The sequence below is a fragment of the Doryrhamphus excisus genome, linkage group LG16 (genome assembly GCF_037039965.1).
Source record: "Doryrhamphus excisus strain RoL-2023G ecotype Guam linkage group LG16, RoL_Dexc_Guam_v1.1, whole genome shotgun sequence".
NCBI lineage: Eukaryota > Metazoa > Chordata > Actinopteri > Syngnathiformes > Syngnathidae > Doryrhamphus > Doryrhamphus excisus.
This window is the reverse complement of record NC_136372.1, coordinates 6,582,069-6,601,076: the sequence shown is the minus strand read 5'-3', so window position 1 is coordinate 6,601,076 and position 19,008 is coordinate 6,582,069. Positions and strand designations below refer to the sequence as shown.

General features: G+C 41.4%; 2 protein-coding genes across 3 annotated transcripts; one reads left to right on the top strand and one right to left on the bottom strand.

The window, feature by feature from the left end:
- Positions 1-115: 115 nt before the first annotated feature.
- Positions 116-2,194, top strand: arl16 (ADP-ribosylation factor-like 16). Its single transcript, XM_078797088.1, has 5 exons — positions 116-280; positions 471-525; positions 609-725; positions 799-914; positions 1,017-2,194. The coding sequence occupies exons 1-5, from the start codon at positions 204-206 to the stop codon at positions 1,186-1,188; spliced, it is 537 nt and encodes a 178-aa protein (XP_078653214.1). The 5' UTR covers positions 116-203; the 3' UTR covers positions 1,189-2,194.
- Positions 1,270-16,638, bottom strand: epn3a (epsin 3a). Of its 2 annotated transcripts, XM_058048290.2 has the most exons (11): positions 16,401-16,638; positions 13,658-14,352; positions 10,117-10,235; positions 8,532-8,582; positions 8,105-8,194; positions 5,926-6,009; positions 4,613-4,742; positions 4,378-4,536; positions 4,212-4,289; positions 3,301-3,531; positions 1,270-2,160 (listed from the first exon to the last, which is right to left on the bottom strand). In XM_058048290.2, exons 2-11 carry the CDS (start codon positions 14,220-14,222, stop codon positions 1,892-1,894), a joined length of 1,776 nt encoding a protein of 591 aa, XP_057904273.2. In that variant the 5' UTR covers positions 14,223-14,352; positions 16,401-16,638; the 3' UTR covers positions 1,270-1,891. The 2 variants fall into 2 exon arrangements, with proteins under 2 accessions (XP_057904273.2, XP_057904276.2); XM_058048293.2 differs by lacking the exon at positions 8,532-8,582.
- Positions 16,639-19,008: the final 2,370 nt, after the last annotated feature.

The following is a 19,008-nucleotide window of genomic DNA, read 5'->3' as shown; positions in this document are numbered from 1 at the left end:
AACAGTATTGGCACAGTATTTACATTTATTTTGACCTTTATCAGTATCCGTAGTTTAAGCATCACAGTGCCCAATCAGAAACTGATTCTTTTTCCGGTCTTGTCCAATCGTGACTGCGGTAACTGGTCACATGAGTGTCGCTATGGTTACCCAGCAAAGCTATGTTTACAACGACTTAGCTAGCATAGCTTAAAGAGGCGCCGATGAGCTGCAATGGCGTGTGTTTGCTCCTTGGAGCTACTGGCGTCGGAAAAACCCTCTTGTTGAAACGTCTACAAAATATCCTTTTGCTTGGTTGTAATTGTAGAATAAAGGCGAGGAGATAGTTTTAAAGTTTGTGTATGCCTTGCCATAACGGAGATGCTAACTAGCTAAGAAGGAAAAGCGGACTGTTTTCCTGAAAAATATAATTTACGAAAACAAGCTTAAAGGTAATTTTTGATGTTGCTTTTCTTAACCCTTTCTTAACAGCTGAGTTTGCATGGAGCTGGTGACGTGGACGCTCCTCCACATACTCTGCCAACCGTAAATAATAATTACAATTAGCATTGATGTGTGTGTTTAGAGTGAATTCTTTTTTTTATTAAAAAGAGCTTACATCTGCACAGGTGGGAACCAACCTGACGGATTTGACCCTGAGGAGAAAGAAGCTGACAGTGCGGGAGCTTGGAGGCTGCATGGGCCCCATATGGCCCAGTTACTACAAGGATTGCTCCTCTGTCATGGTAAGTAGTACTTCTCATAGCTATTTAGGTCAAAAATACACGTTAATTGAGTGTTACGGGTTTTTTCTTCAAGTTTGTGGTGGACTCAGCCAATATTGCTCAGGTGTCATCTTCATGTATCCAGCTGTTGTCTGTGCTGTCTGCTGAGCCTCTGCATAATGCCACAGTGCTTATACTATTCAACAAGAGGTAACCCTCTAAATAAACATCGTATTATATTGCACAGGTGTACCTAATGTTGTGACCAGTGTGGTACACATCATATCATAAGTGCCTTTGTGTTCTTTCTAGGGATATGCCTTGCACGATGAGTCTGGTGGAGATCCAGTCCCTTTTCCGATTGGATGACATCATCGCATCTGCTCCTCAGCCTGTCACAACACTGGAGGTCAGTGCCCGCTCTGGGATGGGACTCCAGAAGGTGTTAAGCTGGCTGGAATCGGTCGCCATGCACAGTAAATGACCATAAGTGACATTTTATATAGGCTTGAAGGAAACGTCAAGTCGGAAGAACAATGGAAAGATGGCACATCAATTAAGTATATCGCTTAATTAAATGTTTTATTCACCAGTTGATTGCAGGGATGTGTAATGACTGTGATGCATGTCTACCATAGCGTAGAGTGAGCAGTTTAATCAAATGTGTATATTAACGGACTGCTCCCATTACACTCTTGGTTCACAAGAAATTAATTAAACTCATTTTCTAATTGATTATCATAAAACCTGAAGCACCACCCCCCAAGTTATATATTTTCTTGACCCCAATTTTAATCCCACATATGGTTTGCCAACAGAAAGTCCATGACTTATCAAAAATGAGCCCAGGCTAGTGTGTGACACCAGCAGCAGACACACAAACAGCTGAGTGTGCAGGAGAATTGTTGACAACACAAAACCAGTTGGAGATAATGGCAAAGTGCAACCACAACAACTTGTGTGTATTTTTAGTCACATGAGCCAATTAATAACCTGAAAGAGGAGATTTACATGATATTAGTCACATCATGTCTATGCTGTTGAGAGAACCAGAGTGCATGTAATGTGTAAAGGTTAGCGGGTTACGACACAATATAAAAAAAAGAGCCAATGGAGTTGCAGTTCAATTTGATATTTCCAGCCTAGTCCTAGTTTTCTGACTGTATTCTCTCCAGTTGAAGCGGTCCTCATAGGAAAGGGTTCTGATTGTTCAGTGCGGCCTGGGACCCCTGAGCACTGCCAGTAGAGAGGGGCAACAAAGGCTCAGGTAGATCCAAGCCGGGCTGGCTGGGATGAGTGAATGACGACGGGAGGCTGGCGGGCTGGTGGCTGATAGGCAGAGGCAGGGAAGCGCTGTACGGAAGAGCGCCCTGCAGTGTGGTCGAGCCCATTTGATCAAGAGTTAGTCTGGTCTGGTCCACTTGGAATGGATTGCTGGTTGTCGGAGCAGCTCCATCTTGAATAAAAAGAAAAGATAAGGAAATGTAAAATATAGTTTAAAGTAAAAAATAGTTTAGTAAAGTATAGTAAAAAGTATAAAGTATAGTAAAAAATAGTTTTTTTTATTTTAAACATTGTAATGTTAATAAAGTTTTTATTATGGCAATACAGAAACTAATTCACATTGTCCAACAAAACTACAATAACACAACACAACAGTGCCACTGCAATACATAATATAAATAAAAGTCAAATAAACTTGTGGTTAAAAAACTGAGTGGTTAGCACTCAGGCCTCACAGCTAGAAGACCCGAGTTCAATTCCACCTTCTGCCATCTCTGTGTGGAGTTTGCATGTTCTCCCCGTGCATGCGTGGGTTTTCTCCGGGTACTCCGGTTTCCTCCCACATTCCAAAAACATGCTAGGTTAATTAGCGACTCCAAATTGTCCATAGGTATGAATGTGAGTGTGAATGGTTGTTTGTCTATATGTGCCCTGTGATTGGCTGGCGACCAGTTCAGGGTGTAACCCGCCTCTCGCCCGAAAACAGCTGGGATAGGCTCCAGCACCCATGCGACCGTTGTGAGGATAAGCAGTAGAAAATGAATGAATGAAAAAAACTTGTGGTTACTTTATAAAAATGTATTCAAACTCACATTTTAAAAAAAATATCTCCTATAGTGGGTGTGTTGTCCACAAAATCAAGCAAGGGATCTCTAATTAGCGCTGCACCCTCCCCCCCCAAAAAAAGCATTTACAGTAAAAATGTGGCTGTAGTCAACCTCCTTGTGTATTTTTTCCAAATCAAATCCACAAGGTGGCAGCAGCTGTATTTGAAATATTATGAGTGGTCAGCATCCAGCAGCTTTATCTGCCTCTGCATGCGCTTTAAAATGTTGCTTGTTGGTGTGTTAGTCGCGTGTGTTACATTTGCTGTACTGTTTGTTTACAATGAGCTCATCAGCGGTGCTGATGGTGGCAGCATTTTGCTCCTTACCACTTTTACAACACTGGTTCTATTGCTGATGTGTTGTGCAATATTCTTGTTAATAAGAGATATGTTTCCGTTTCCATTTTCCTTTCTCATGTACTCCAAATCATTGTTCAAGCCAGAGTTAGAGTTATAAATGTTGGTTCACAGTCACTCAGTTAATACCTGAAAGAAAGGGGTTCATGGGTGCGGGGTTAGATGGGATCAGAGTGTCCAGGTTCACCAAAGAGGCACCCGTGGGTCCGAGGAAGGCCTCTGGGGTATGCAGTGCTCGAGGGGTGGGCTCCACCAGGCTTTGTTTGAGTTGGGAGAAGTCATACAGCTCAGGGCTGTCTTCCCTTCGCCCGTTGATGTTCATCTGACCCCCGTCCATGGCTTCGTCGAACAGATCCCCATCTAAAAGGAGAGCTTGGTTACATTGTGGAATCCGTTATGGCTCTGTTGTCGACATAAATAAAGGATTTTTGAGTCTACGGTTAGATTCTTTTGTTTTCATATAGTATTTTATACACTTATTTTACAGCGCTGCAGTGGCTAGACAATGACAGGCAACATTTCATACATTCATTCATTCATTCATTCATTTTCTACCGCTTTTCCTCACAAGGGTCGCGGGGGATGCTGGAGCCTATCCCAGCTGTCTTCGGGCAAGAGGCAGGGTACACCCTGGACTGGTCGCCAGCCAATCACAGGGCACATATAGACAAACAACCATTCACACTCACATTCATACCTATGGACAATTTGGAGTCACCAATTAACCTAGCATGTTTTTAGAATGTGGGAGAAAACCGGAGTACCCGGAGAAAACCCACGCATGCACGGGGAGAACATGCAAACTCCACACAGAGATGGCCGAGGGTGGAATTGAACCCTGGTCTCCGAGCTGTGAGGTCTGCGCGCTAACCACTCGACCGCCGTGCCGCCACATTTCATACAATCATCTAAAAAAAAATACATTGCCACATTTTGTGAGTTGCTGTGGTTGAATCCATTATTACTCTGAACTAAACAGGAAGTCACCGTGTGCAGATTTTAATCATCTGCATAATGAGACAGTGGTTAGGCTGCTTTACCTGAAGGGCTTCCAGCTCGGAGAGGTTCTCTCGATGTTATATCTGATGGCAGTCGGAATGGATCAACAACAGCAGATGCTGCAACATTGTCACATGATCAGGCGTTAACTTATTTTTACGCTTGTATGACAGTTACGAATGGCAGGATGCTATAAGACACACCCACCTGTGTTGGTCGAGACACCCCATAGGTTGGAGGCACTGCTCTGCGGGGCATCCCAAGGGTTGCCTGTGGGCGGGCTGGGCTTCCAGGGTGGAGGGGGGCTATTGGATGTGGGCGGTACCATCCAGGGAGAATCTACTCTTGACGTGCTGCTGCTTCCATCTTTTAAAAGGAATAAAGCGGATGACATGCCGCAGTTGGTAAAAGACGCAAATGCTAACACGCTGGCAAAGCTCACCCAAAGGGTCCCAGGGGTCTGACCCTCCGGTACGAATAGATGCCTGGTATGAGGGTTTATTCCATGTGTGGTCACTAGGAGGAGGATCTGAAGGCACTGCAAAAACATCTACAAGGTCCATGAAGGCGGTCTGGCAACATAGAAAAAAAAAACAAATGACTAATAAATTAAACTAGTCGTCCTATCACATTGTTTCAACACTATATTAATAACTGCTAAAGTTTCCTAAAATGGGCGGGTGCACAACCATGGCTAAATGCAACATCCTAAAGTAAAAAAAAACCCCACAATTGTTGGCAGTGGCGTGGCAGCTTTATCTACCTCTGCTTGCGCTTTAAAACAAATGAAACAGTTACTGATTGTAAAAGTAAACTGTATTATGGAAAGCAGGAAGTGAACAAATGTAACAGTTACTGATTGTAAAAGTAAACTGTATTATGGAAAGCAGGAAGTGAACAAATGTAACAGTCACTGATTGTAAAAGCAAACTGTATTATGGAAAGCAGGAAGTGAACAAATGTAACAGTTACTGATTGTAAAAGTACCAGATGGAGGGGTAGGATTTAATAAGCTTTGCTTCTTCCTACTCCTTTTGGACATGTGGAACTGTGAACTGATTATGGGATGCATTCAATTGTAATCTGATGCATGTTCAAATGAAATAAAACCATTACCATTACCAAAATGTTGCCTTTCTGCTACACTTAGTACTCCTGTTTACAATTACTTTTCAGCGGCATTACTGTAAGCTCCTACAACATTGGTTATGTTTGCTGCTGTGTTGTACACTTTCTCATGCACTTCTAATCATTCATTCATTCGCTCATTTTCTACCGCTTATCCTCACGAGGGTCGCGGAGGTGCTGGAGCTTATCCCAGCTGTCTTCGAGCGAGAGGCAGTGTACACCCTGGACTGGTCGCCAGCCAATCACAGGGCACATATAGAAAAACAACCATTAACACTCACATTCATACCTTTGGAGTCGCCAATTAACCTAGCATGTTTTTGGAATGTGGGAGGAAACCGGACAAAACCCACACATGTACGAGGAGAACATGCAAACTCCACACCGAGATGGCCAAGGGTGGAATTGAACACGAGCGCGCATGCAGTGTGCCACTCGTCACCACTCGCCGCCTTGCAGCTGTACTTCAAATCATTAAAGTTTAAAAATCAAACACAATTATTGCTTCCAATTAACCGCCGATGGCTACCATGACAGCATTTATGGTAAGTATAAATACAAATCCGATTCCCATAAAAACGCCATCCACTCTGTGAGGTAATCCATCCATACCCCAAAGTTTCATACCCCGCCTTTAGACGCCATCTCACGTTTGCTCTCCTCCAAAGCTTTCCGCAGCATCGATTCGTCTCCTTGGCGACTGAGCTTCTCCTGTAAACAGATAAACACGTGGACGTCAAACATTTTAAAAGGAATGGGGAGTGAGTGAGACAAAACATTTTGTGGTCATAAAAGTAAGATGGGAGTTGAGCATCACCCGCCATGAACTCTTACAGTGCTTCAAGTTGTGTTGCAATCACGACAAAGAGGACAGGGCGATGCATTTGAGAGCACATGTTCAATACCGTTTAAGGCAATACAAGACGTTGATGGACTGTAGCGTAGTAACATACACCAGACTTGATCCACAACTACAGGCGTTTATTATGTTATTATTTACCTCATAACAGGCACAATAATAACATCATAATAATAAAAATAATCATCACGACTCTTGTGACCGTCTTCCAGCTGAAACTCAACTCTGAATCCCTGACATCACTTCCTGTCCACGTCATTGATGATTGTATGTATTTTTGTATTTCAGATACTATTAAGAAGGGGGTAATAGTTCTTTTAGAGTTGGGACACCACGGAAAGATCCCAGTCAGATAAGTGACACTTCATACTCAACCAGCAGGATCAAAACGAGCAAACTGCTGTCAGTGCTGCTCAATATTTCTAAAATGATGCATTCAAGTGCATCATCATCTCCTGGGACGCAAGTTGCCGCTGCATTCAGGGACACTTGTAAATCACAGCAAACACGTGCACAAAGTAGGTGATGTGTACAAAACCAAACACAATGTTTTTCACCCGGGAATAGGATGCAATTAATTATCTTCAATATTTCAAGTTAATTAACATAATAAGGTTTAAGTGTGCAGCATTAGGGTTACGTGGCTTCAGGTCAAATGTTTGAAGGGGTACGTGACTGCAAAACGTTTGGGAACCACTGCCTTTAATAGCTTATTTTCTCCAATTATATTTACTACATTGTGTAATATGAGTGTAAAGGTGACTATAGGGTTGTTACGTCATGTTTAGATGTCTCTTATAATGGTAAAAAAATCGCATTTCAAAAGTTGTAATCAGGTTTTCTATGCTCTACGAAAATAGTCTGTATATTTATATTGAATGCACTTATCACAGCCAATTAAGTGTGATAAATGAGGGATTACTGTACAATGTGGGCAAACTGTGGCCCGGGGGCCACATGCGGCCCACCAAGGGTTTGAGTCCGCCAGTTGCTTTCTAAGTATTTCAACTTCTAACATACAAACTGGCAACATGACTTGCAAGTCGGATGTCTTCATTCATTTTCTACCGCTTATCCTCACGAGCGTCGCGGGGTGTGCTGGAGCCTATCCCAGCTATCTTCGGGCGAGAGGCGGGGTACACCCTGGACTGGTCGCCAGCCAATCACAGGGCACATATAGACAAACAACCATTCACACTCACATTCATACCTATGGACAATTTGGAGTCGCTAATTAACCTAGCATGTTTTTGGAATGTGGGAGGAAACCGGAGTACCCGGAGAAAACCCAAGCATGCACGGGGAGAACATGCAAACTCCACACAGAGATGGCCGAGGGTGGGATTGAACTCGGGTCTCCTAGCTGTGACGTCTGCGTGCTAACCACTCGACCGCCGTGCAGCCTGTTAGATATCTTATTTAGTAAAAAAACAACAACAAAACTGTAAAATTAAATGACATAGTTTGATGTGGTCTGATGTTTAAAGTGCTCCTGAAAAAAGGAACATGAGAACATACAGCTGATAGTATAACAATTCAAGGAAAATTATAAGCATGAAATAGTGTGTGTGTGTGTGTTAAATATATGTTCTGGCCGCCCGGACAATTTTGTTAACGCAATGCGGCCCACGAGTCAAAATATTTGCCCACCCCTGCTGTACATCATATTAGCTGCTGTTACACAGAAATCCTGCAAAATAGCCGCATCTGAGCTGCCTGTGCCTTTTAAACAGCAAAGGCGAAGTTATTGCCAGAACATTATGTACGCAACATTACGGAACACCCTTACACACAGCCGCTATCCCTCCTCTGTTTTTACAGAACAGTGACATGGAAAAATGCCGTCTTTTACAGGCAGTATATAAGGAGCCACAACCTCCCAAGCAGGAAAATAGCCAGGTTGACATTGTGAAATGCCTTTGCTTAATATTGTGACTGGTGTCGTACCTGTTCATGCGTCTCCTTGCTCATGTTCATCGCTAACTTCAGCTGCGTGTCTTCATCCATGTCCATTGTGGCCGGTGCAGGTTTGACAGGCTGTGAGAGGCAGAAAAGCCAAAAATAAATAGATAAGGTGTTTGTACGTGACCTTTAACACACATTTGCATACAACCTCACCCACTTTGAACTCCCTAAAATCTCACACCAATGAGGAAAGCACAATGATTGGTTAAGAGAGGAGAGCTACGTGATCCATGTTGACCAATATACACTATATGGACAAAAGTATTAAAAGTAAATTAAATAGTAAAACTAATTGGATAATTATGCAGATGTGTGTCTCAATACTTCTGTCCACATAGCGTATCCCATCTCTGCCCAGGAGAAAGAGGGGAAATATATTTGTTTCCTGGACCCCTGAGTGTATGTGTACCTTATTGACCTTCTTGCTGGGGTTCATCTGCAACTGGCTGTTTTCATCAGGCTAGGGGTCATGGAAAAGTGAGGAAAAAGTTGAGGTTGTGATTCATTGGCGTGATGAGCAAAGATGATTTATTATTAATGACGCTGCCCTCGAGTAGTGCAGTGAAGACAAGGGCGGGCTACGCGTCAGGCTCTGAGGTGTGGATCGATACACACTTCCTGTCTGGCACAGCCTTCACAATGATGGATCAAAGTGCCATTAGTGGCTGAGTCAGAGACAAAGATGTTCTGTTCTCAGGCAATGGTTGGCATGCATAAGCGAGGTTTAATGCTTTTGCAGGAGAGCTGCAGCACGGTTGTCTTTCTATAAGGCGTGTGAGGCACGTATGTACATACTGTACATTGAATGCTGTCTGTACAAAGTGCTGTGAAAAAACTTTCATTCAGTCATTAGTTTTGTTCAGTATCTTTAATATTTTAGTCTGACTTGCCCTAACAAAACTCTTTTGTTGTAATGTACTTCTGAACCTTTGTTAAAACTTTGCATTAAAAAATGTATTTCAAAATGAACAAAAATTTTATTAAACAAAGACATAATTGTAAAAAATATATTTTAAAAATGTAATTAAAAATGAAAAATATACTATGTTTTTTTTTTATTAAATATTTGTATTTTTATTATATATTATAAATATATGTACATATTTAAAATAAAATTCCCCTTTCACACTTGTTCTGTTGTACCTTTGAACCACCACTTTGCATATTTTTTTTCAAAGTGAAAAAAATAAAAAATAAAAACATAATTGTCGGAAATACTAAATACTAAAAATACTAAATCTAAAAATATTTTTTAATTTCAATATCTATATGTTCCTTTTTTTCAAGGCAAAGGCAAAAATAAAATTTCCCTTACACACTTGTTCTCAAGCACCTTTTAACCATTAAGACTTTGTATGAAAATGCTTATTTAAAAGTGTAAACAAAAACAACATAACCCACAAGTAAATTGGAGTAAATTGAAAAAATATATATTTCAAATTTACAATTAAGGTAAAAAAAAAAAAAATTATTGACCAACAAACACATATAGACAAACAACCATTCACACTCACATTCATACCTATGGACAATTTGGAGTCGAATGTGGGAGGAAACCGGAATACCCGTAGAAAATCCACGCACACACGGAGAGAACATGCAAACTCTACACAAGCAGAGAATCGAACCCAGGTTTTCCTGATCTCCTGACTGTGTGGCCAATGTGCTAAGGCCTTTAAAATATCAAATATAAAGAATTAATATACTCAACATTTGAATACATTACAATTACTTATTATTCTGCCCCTGTACATTCAAATTATAGTCCAAATACTTTTGGACCTAACTGGATTATTTAAAATGTTGCAAAACAATGGAAAGTTACAGGAAGGTGGCTTTCCAAGCTAAGTGGAATGTAGCCCTGATTCAAGTCACTCCCATGCACTGTTTGACTATGTAAGACTTTTGCACAGTGCTACGTATATATGAATATACATTATACGAGTCCCGTATATGTATATGTGGGTGTGTGCACGTGTGCGATTTCGACATACATTTTCACTCTCCTCCCGGCTCATGGCCAAGGCCAGCTGCAGCTGAAGCTCCTCCTCTCCGCTGGTGGTCGGCCGAGCTTGCTCCAAGTCTGGCGCGAGTCGCGGGGAGTAAGAGGTGGCTGCGGAACCAGAGGAAGGGAGAGAAGAGCGGAGGGGATTGAGTTTTGAAGGATGGGCGATTGACAGATGGAAAGTGAAAAAGAGGCCGTAAAAAAAAATGCTTTGGCTTCTCTTTTGGGGTCAGAAAGGCGCTGGTACACACTTTGCATGTTAATTTATGTTCCATGGCTGGTTGTTTAGTATCTTTGTTGCTGTTACTTGACACACTGGGCCTGCACTGAGAACAATGCTGAGCCTGTGCAGAGAGAGCTGAAGGGGGGGGAAGACGAATGGAAGGGGAATTGGAGCGGGGCCCATCGAAATACGGGTGGGTTTCCAGAAAATGAGTTCAGGTTTTTGGCTGAATAGCGGTCTAGGTGCCATGATTTGATTAATTTAGCAGACAGCACTTACCAGCATACTATCAGATCAGATTACATATTTTACCCGGATATTGTCGCACCACCGAACCATGCGGACATGGTGTGGCCACTTGTTTCCACTGGCACACCTTCAAGCTTACAAATATGCAAGGAACTTGTAATGTGTGGTGGTGGTGGTGATGGTGGCTTTACAGGAACAGGAAGCAGTAAAACAGTTAGACACCATCTGCAAACATGCTCCGCTACTGCTTTGTATCTCTCAGTTGAAAAACACATTAAAGTCTGATGGGTCTGAACTCCTGTTTCAATGGCAGTGTTGTAATAATGCTGCCCAGAGGAAGTCTAGGTAGATGCAGCTCAAAATAGCCCACAGATGATGTTGCATTAGTAGCCCTTAGACCAGGGTTTCACAACCTTTGAGTTATTGTGGCCAATCCAAGCATCTTCATAGCTGAGGATACGTGAGGTGGATGAATGATGAAATATGAATGATCATATTTTTAGGCCTTTTGTGACTGAGAAAAAGTTTTAGATCAACTCGTGAAAAATAGGATTAAAAACAAAAGTCTCTTATATTTTTATTGAGTGTAATTTTGTGATGACTGAATTTCTGAAGTGTGATTCATTACCCACAAATGGAAATTTTCCATTGTTAGAGCATCAAAACCCTGTTTACAACCTCCAAAATACAGTTTTTAATATTATTAGAGCCCTCCAGACATGAAATAACACCCCTATAGTCACTTATACCCCCATATTATGGTAATATGATAATAGTAATGGTTTTATTTCAATTGAACATGCATCAGATTACAATTGACTGCATCACATAATCAGTTCACAGTTCCACATGTCCAAAAAGGAGTAGGAAGAAGCAAAGCTTATTAAATCCTACCCCTCCATCTGGTACTTTTACAATCAGTAACTGTTACATTTGTTCACTTCCTGCTTGCCTAATATATTTTTTATTATTTTTACTTTTTATTTTATTGATTTTAATTAATTTTAATTTTTTGTCACATACGGAAGTACGAGGTTCAAGACTCTTCATCCTTGTATTTAGCAAACATCAACTACTTGCATTTTTTCCTGAATTGGCTCATCGTTGTGCATTGTTTGAGGTCCTTACTCAATCCATTCCATAGTTTGATTCCACATACTGAAATGCTATGGCTTTTTAACGTTGTACCCAATATTGTATACATAAGAGTAAATCAGTCCCTTAAGACATAAATAAGACTCCTAACGGTGTGTGTTGGGATGAATGTGTGCCCCAGGGGAGCTGAATGAGGGAAAGACAGGAAGTGATGTCGGGATTTAGAGTTGACTTTCAGTTTGACCTGTGTTTTTTATTGGGGACTATTGTTAGGGGTGTTTCGATACAATATTGATATCGGTCCAATATCAGCAAAAAAAAAAGATTATATCATCCTGCATCTAAAATCTCCGATATTGGCTCTCAGATACAAGCAGTCGATCCCAGACTCCGCCCCACGACGTCTATGCCGTAGCGGCCGGATAGAGCCAATGTGATCACAACAACAGCGATATAATCACGGAGATGGAGGGACGTTGGCCGTGTGTTGTTGCAGCTGAGTGCAAAGTAAAGATGTAAAGAAACAAAAAAGTGTTTTTATTTTCAAAAAGTGGACAGCTGGGATAGGCTCCAGCATCCCCGCGACCCTCGTGAGGAAAAAGCGGTAGAAAGTGAATGAATTAATGAATTTTCAAAAAGTACATAAAATGCCATTTTGCTTTGTTTCTTTATAATGCCATTGTTTTTCGTTTTTTTTTTTTTTTTTTTGACTGGTGAGCATGGCACTTTCATTGTGGAAACGTTGATCAAAACAAACAAATCTGTAACTGCAACACAACAAGCGTTCCGTTTGTACTTCAATCTTGGTATACATGATTGTACTAGCTCGGAACACAATCATTGAAACGAAACAAAACAAAAATCAACCGGCCAACCTCGCACCACCAGAACTGATTTCCTTTTTAAAACATAATGAAACAAAATGGCATTATATGTACTTTTACATGAAAACACTTTTTTGTTTCTTTACTTTATTTGCCTTTTATTTAACTTACAAATGTGTCAGATCATTTTGCCTGACCCTGTATTTGTATTTTACTTCATGTAGCCATTTTTAGGCTGGATAGAGTGAAACCACAAAGTTCGAAGCGCAAAGTGGTGACCGTATTTGTTTCAAGATGTGGTTCCCAAGAAGTAATTCCATACTCATGACTCATACCTTAAGTATAGGATGCCCATCCCTTGTTTTAATAATGGTTCATTTACTTTTTACATGTGCATGGCTGTTAAGAAGCTCACCTGAACTGTCACTAAAGGTTGTTTCACAGTGACAGTTTTTTCACATAATGGGGGGAGGGGGTGCCTAATCACATGTGGCATCCAGTTTGCTCGGTTTTGGGTGCAACGTGGGCCTCATGCCTTTTGTAAAAATGCAGGTCAGCTGATTGTATACGGGAGAATGACAGGAATGCAGATGTCTGACAGTCAATGGAGGGTCAAAAGCTAAACTCTCCTTCATCAAGCAAGGCAAAAAATTATGTCTAGCATAATACTGTTGTGGCCATACTCCAGCTAAAAGCCAACTCTGACTTCCGAAAGTTACTTCCTGTTCACACATCTGGAAGACATTTATTACGACACACACATGCACAAGTCTTATTTCTGTCTTAAATGGTGTATTTTCTCTTATTATTGGATAATATGAGTGTAAAGGTGACTATAGGGGTGTTACTTCATGACTAGAGGGCTCTAATACTGGTAAAAAATATATTTAGAAACTCATAAACAGGTTTTCTATACTCCCAACTACATATTGTGGTCAGGCCTGGAACCAATTAACCGTGATAAACGTTTCTCCTGTTCCTTTATAATGTGATCTGAACTGTATTTGAAAAATGTAAGTTCTAAATGGCCCCTGTGCCAGACTTTGGACACCCCGGTCCACACGAATTTACCCCTGGTGTTCGGATTCTAGGTTGACTGTTGGAAGGGAAAATCAAAAAGGATGATGACTGCTACTCACAGTGCTGAGAAGGTGAGCTCCTGGACGGGTACGTCCTGTAATGGCTGGTCTGGCCTCCCGGGTACGGAGGAGGCAGTTCTCCATTGTAATACTGGACTCCCACCATGCGTGACTTGGTCTTCAACGCCTCGCTCCTCTCCTTCTTAAGCTTTTCTGTATCCTTCAGCAGAGCGACCAATCTCTTAGCCTTCTCTCGAATGTGCTGCCCTTGGTCCTGTCCATCCCGGTCTATGTACTGGAAGTCTTTCAGGGTCTGGATAGAGTGGATGTTGTCCTGGCACTCCTGCGCCACTCGCTCCGAACCAGTTTTCACCAGGTAGTCCATCAGGCCGAGTGCCTTGTAAACGTGGCGCCAGTTTTTGCCATGGTCGTTGAGCCGCCTCCAGATCATACCCATGACCTCGGTGAAGGCAATCATGTTGTAGGTCAGGTCAGCGATTTCGGCCATGAGTGAACCGGAAGCGCCCCAGGGGTCGTTTGAGGTGGCCTCTCGCACTTTGATCTCGGCCTCCGTGTAGTTGTTGACCACATTTTTCATCTGACGGCGTATCGATGAAGTCTGCATGGCGACGGTGGTGTTATTAACACAAATGCTCCGGTGGCGGCAAAAACAGGGACCGATTAGAGAGTGTCCTCAACAGTGTGTGAGAAATCAAACGTCCAATCCAAATTCAGTGACATCTACAATGGTGTTCCTGTTTGGGAGGAAAACAACCAATTAGTATTGGGACACACATTGCAACAACAGGAAGTGACTGTGGGATTTTTAAAGCACAGAAAACCTGTTTACAACCTTCTGAAAGCAGTTAACATTATTAGAGCCCTCTATGCATAAACTAACATCCCTATAGTCACATTTACATTCCTATTACCCGATATAGTCGACATAATAAGAGTAAATAAGCCATCTAAGACTGTGTGTTGCGATAAATGAGTTCCCAAGGATAGTAAAGTGAGTGACGGACAGGAAGTGACTTTGGGGGCATTAGCATCCAGAAAGAGGACTTGGTTTGTAGTGATGAGAATTTCAGCTCTTTTGGCTCAATTCCCTAAAAAGAATCAATTCTTTTGTCTCCCAAATGGCCCCTCAGATTTTTTTCTGGTTTAAATTGATTTACAACCAAAATATGTGTAAAATGAATTGGCTTTGTTTATATGCTCAACATGGAACACATGACGACAAAATAACAAATAATGAAATAAACAACAAAGACCCATTTCGATTGGACAAAAAGGTCCAACCTTTTTTAAAAATTTAGTTTTAAAATGAATTGTGCGACTGCAACTTTGTACCATGAAACTCAATACCCGAGCTTGTCTTTCTTCATGGACATCACAAAGTAATTGTATTGCAAAACACAATGCATGGTTTCCAGGCTTAGTCAGTCAACGTTCAGCATTTCAACGCACTTTCCTTCCTTGAAATAAATACTTTATTGTTCAAGGCCATATCTGAGTGCAGGAACTAGGTGAGCTGTTTTGTGTTGCTGTACAGTGCATTACTTTGGCACGCACTATGGTCAGGTCAATCTGTGTCAAATAAAATGGTAATTGACATTTGTTGTTTGGCTCGATAAATACTGTATTTGGTTGGTTAGCTGGTAAAAACAGTGAGTGTAAGAAATAATTTTGGTTCAAAATCAAGTTTAAGTTAATTTCCACTCCCTTACACTGAGTCACCATGGACGAAATGATACATTACAAACCTGAAATCAAACGCACCATTCGGTGGTGTGGTGTATGTCACAATTCGTCCCGGAAACACGATCGATTCTGCACATGCGCCTGTTTATGTTACAACATTGTATGCAAATGATATGCATATGAGATAGCTACGTCTCGTGACTTCTAGGAGAACCAATAGCTACTTTTCTTACTCAGGCGTTGGCAACAATGGTCCAGGAAGCCGTGAACCAGGAAGTCGCCTGCTAATTAGCAAACTCGGAAAAACAAAACAACGGGGGAAATGTTTTTTTTCGAACCATTTACATTTCTGCCATGGTGTACGTAAAGTTATTTTTTGACTAAGGAAGATATTTTTGATAATTTTGTAACGCATATTGGACGTCATTACATTACCCACACAGGTGTGTAGCTAATGCTTGCTACTGCTAGCGAATTTACCTATAAGATATACATATACAAACAATTTTGTTTAACAACCTTTAACCCCTTAAACTGCAGGTATTGAAAAAGGTGTCGACAGCTGAAATAACAACATTAAACCACAAAGTCACACTCCAAGAGTGCACCAGTCGGTTATGTGGGTGGTGACATCATCAGTTTCAGGTAATGGACTTCCTGTTACTTCGCCGACTGTTAAATACACATTAAAAGCAATAATGAATAACATTCACAGTGACGTAGAACAAGGAAATTTGGTTCGAAAATGTGGGCTTGGGCTTTGCACTACACCCTTATTTAGACGTATCATAGTAACAAGACAGTATAAACACGTACTCAGCTGCAGCTCATACTGTATAAGTCATACAATTCAACCAATATGGGTAAGAATTCCTTCAGCAAATTATTAAAATTGATTGGTGAGCTGTTGAACCTCCTATAGTGTGTCCAATGGTTTCCATGAGTGTCCTTTTGGACTGGGACGTTGCGTCAAATGGGTCGATACGGTGAACTTTCTCACCGTGACTCAGCTTCTGTGTTGTGTCTTTAAACAAAAAGTTAAACCCTCGACTTTGAGCAAAACAAAAATAAATCCATGTTAGTTCCTCCTTCCTCTTACCTTCATGATATGGCAGCGTCAGGCTCCCAAGTTGATGATGAAGAGGAGGAGGATTTGGCTGCTGCAGGAAGACCAAAATGTGCCTCTGCCTCTAGGCATGTCCTGACCGGACTATGAAGTGTGCAGAAATAGCTTTATAGATCCAAACTCAGAAGAAATATATCCCAAACTCTACTCTCTATGGGAATCGGAGCTGTGAGGAGACAGGTCTGACACCCCTCCTGTCCTGAAAACACAGCAAAGTGGAAGGAGGAGGAGGGGGAGGGTGGCCTGCATAGTGCCTGCAGAGTCAGACTTAACCCTTTCACTACCTCATGCAACACACACACAGATACTGCTTGCAGGTCATAACATTAGGTACACCAACACTTCATAATACTCACTTTTGAAAGTGTTGGAACTGCACTTTATCATACAGAATTATGCTGTTTCTAATAATACTTGTGGTGCAACTAAACGTTGATGTCTATCACTGGTGTACAGTGGTGTGTACACCAATCAGAAAAGGGGCAAACACCCATTAAAACATAACTTAACTGTGGTTTATCACACCTGCGTTGAAGTGGAAATGGTTATAAAGCCATCTCTAAAGCTTTGGGACTCCAGCCAACCACAGTGAGAGCCATTATCCACAAAAGACGAAAACATGGAACAGTGGTGAACCTTCCCAGGAGTGTCCGGCCAGCCAAACTGACCCCAAGAGCAAAGCGACGACTCATCCAAGAGTTCACAAAAGACCCCACAACAACCACAAGAAAGACACTGGACAGAAATGGCCTGCGTGGCAGACTTCCAAGATGAAAACCATTGCTGAACAAAAATAACCTTAAGGCTCATCTCAATTTTACCAGAAAACATCTTGATGATCCCCAAGATCTTTGGGAAAATACTCTGTGATTTGATGAGATGAAGGCGTGTGTCCCATTACATCTGGCACAAAAGTAACATTGCATTTCAGAAAAAAAACATCATACCAACAGTAAAATATGGTGGTGGTAGTGTGATGTGTCAGGGGATGTTTTGCTGCTTCAGGACCTGGAAGACTTGCTGTGATAAATGGAACCTGGGTTCTACAGCAGGACAATGATCCAAAACACACCAGCAAGTCCACCTCTGAATGGCTGAAGAAAAACAAAATGAAGACCAAATCCTGACCTGAATCCTATTGAGATGCTGTGGCATGACCTTAAAAAGGCACTTCATGCTGGAAAACCCTCCATTGTGACTGAATGACAACAATTCTGCAAAGATGAGTGGGCCAACATTTTTCCACAGCGCTGTAATAGACTCATTGCAAGTTATCACAAACGCTTGATTGCAGTCGTTGCTGCTAAGAGTGGTCCAAGTAGTTATTAGGTTTAGGGGGTAATCACTTTTTCACACAGGGCCATGTAGGTTTGGAGTTTTTTTTGTCTCCCTTAATAATAAAAAGTTTCATTTAAAAACTGCAGGTGAACTGTATTCACTTGTGTAATATTTAAATGTGTCTGTAATTAATTGACTGTAATTGCTTTGTCACTGACAACACAAAGGTAATAGGTGTTTTCTTCAGATAGTCTAGCATATATTGACCTACATTTGATTGGTTTTTAGCATCTTTAACATACAAATCCTTCAATGCATCCTTCAATGTTTCTGTATGCAGCCCTTGCTGAAAAGGAGTTTGGACATACGTATGAACACAGTTCATAATGTGGCTTGAAAGAGTAGATTTTCAGGCCAGGGGTGGGTGACCTACATCACGTGGGCCGTAAACATATCACGACAGCACCCCATTCTGTCTGCCATGCATTTGTGAGTATGTAGATGCAACTTTCAGGCAATTATTACAAGTAATAATAGCAAAATATAATAAAATAGCAACAAAGTACAGACGGGAACAGGGAATAGAACTAACTGGGAGTGGCTGTCGAAAAAACAATTACTGTATATTCCAGAAGGACGGGCCTCAAGCTGCATCCCTTTTGTTTTGGAAGCTATAAAAATAAAGATGGCATAGATTTGACGATAATATAAAAGATTATGGCTGTAATGCATTCCAAGAAGCAGAGATTTATCCCACAGGGGAGTTCAGCTGAGAGCCTCATTTCCTTGTTCGGCAGAGCCATCACCGAGTCTTCACTTATTTATTATCACTAATGGCACGTTGTCTGAAGTCACGGCCTTATGCATTATACAGGACCTTACAGTATATTCAGCTTGGATTCAACCTAGTGGTGCGTGGGCATCTCTACATGCTGCATTTGAAGCTTTAGGGCCAAGAACAGTTGCAGGGGTGACTGGTAAGTGTGCATGGCTGAGCAGGATATACAGGAAATACCAGCTCCACCTTAAAAAAACAAAGTCACAAGTGTTGCAAATGTCAACAAGTTTAATGCGGTAAGGATATTATTAAGAAGCAGAAACAGGAAATGATAATTCTATTGTGATATTAAAATACGGATATGGCAGCTCTTTTGGTGTGTAAAGTGTTATGTATGTGTGTTGCGTTTTGACTCTCAGTGATCAGGTCAGTCGAGCTCAACTTCATAGCTCCGGTCCCCGACACTCCCTCCATCTGCCTTGGCGCCCCACGTCTTTATTTCTTCTGAAAACAGATGCCTGAGCA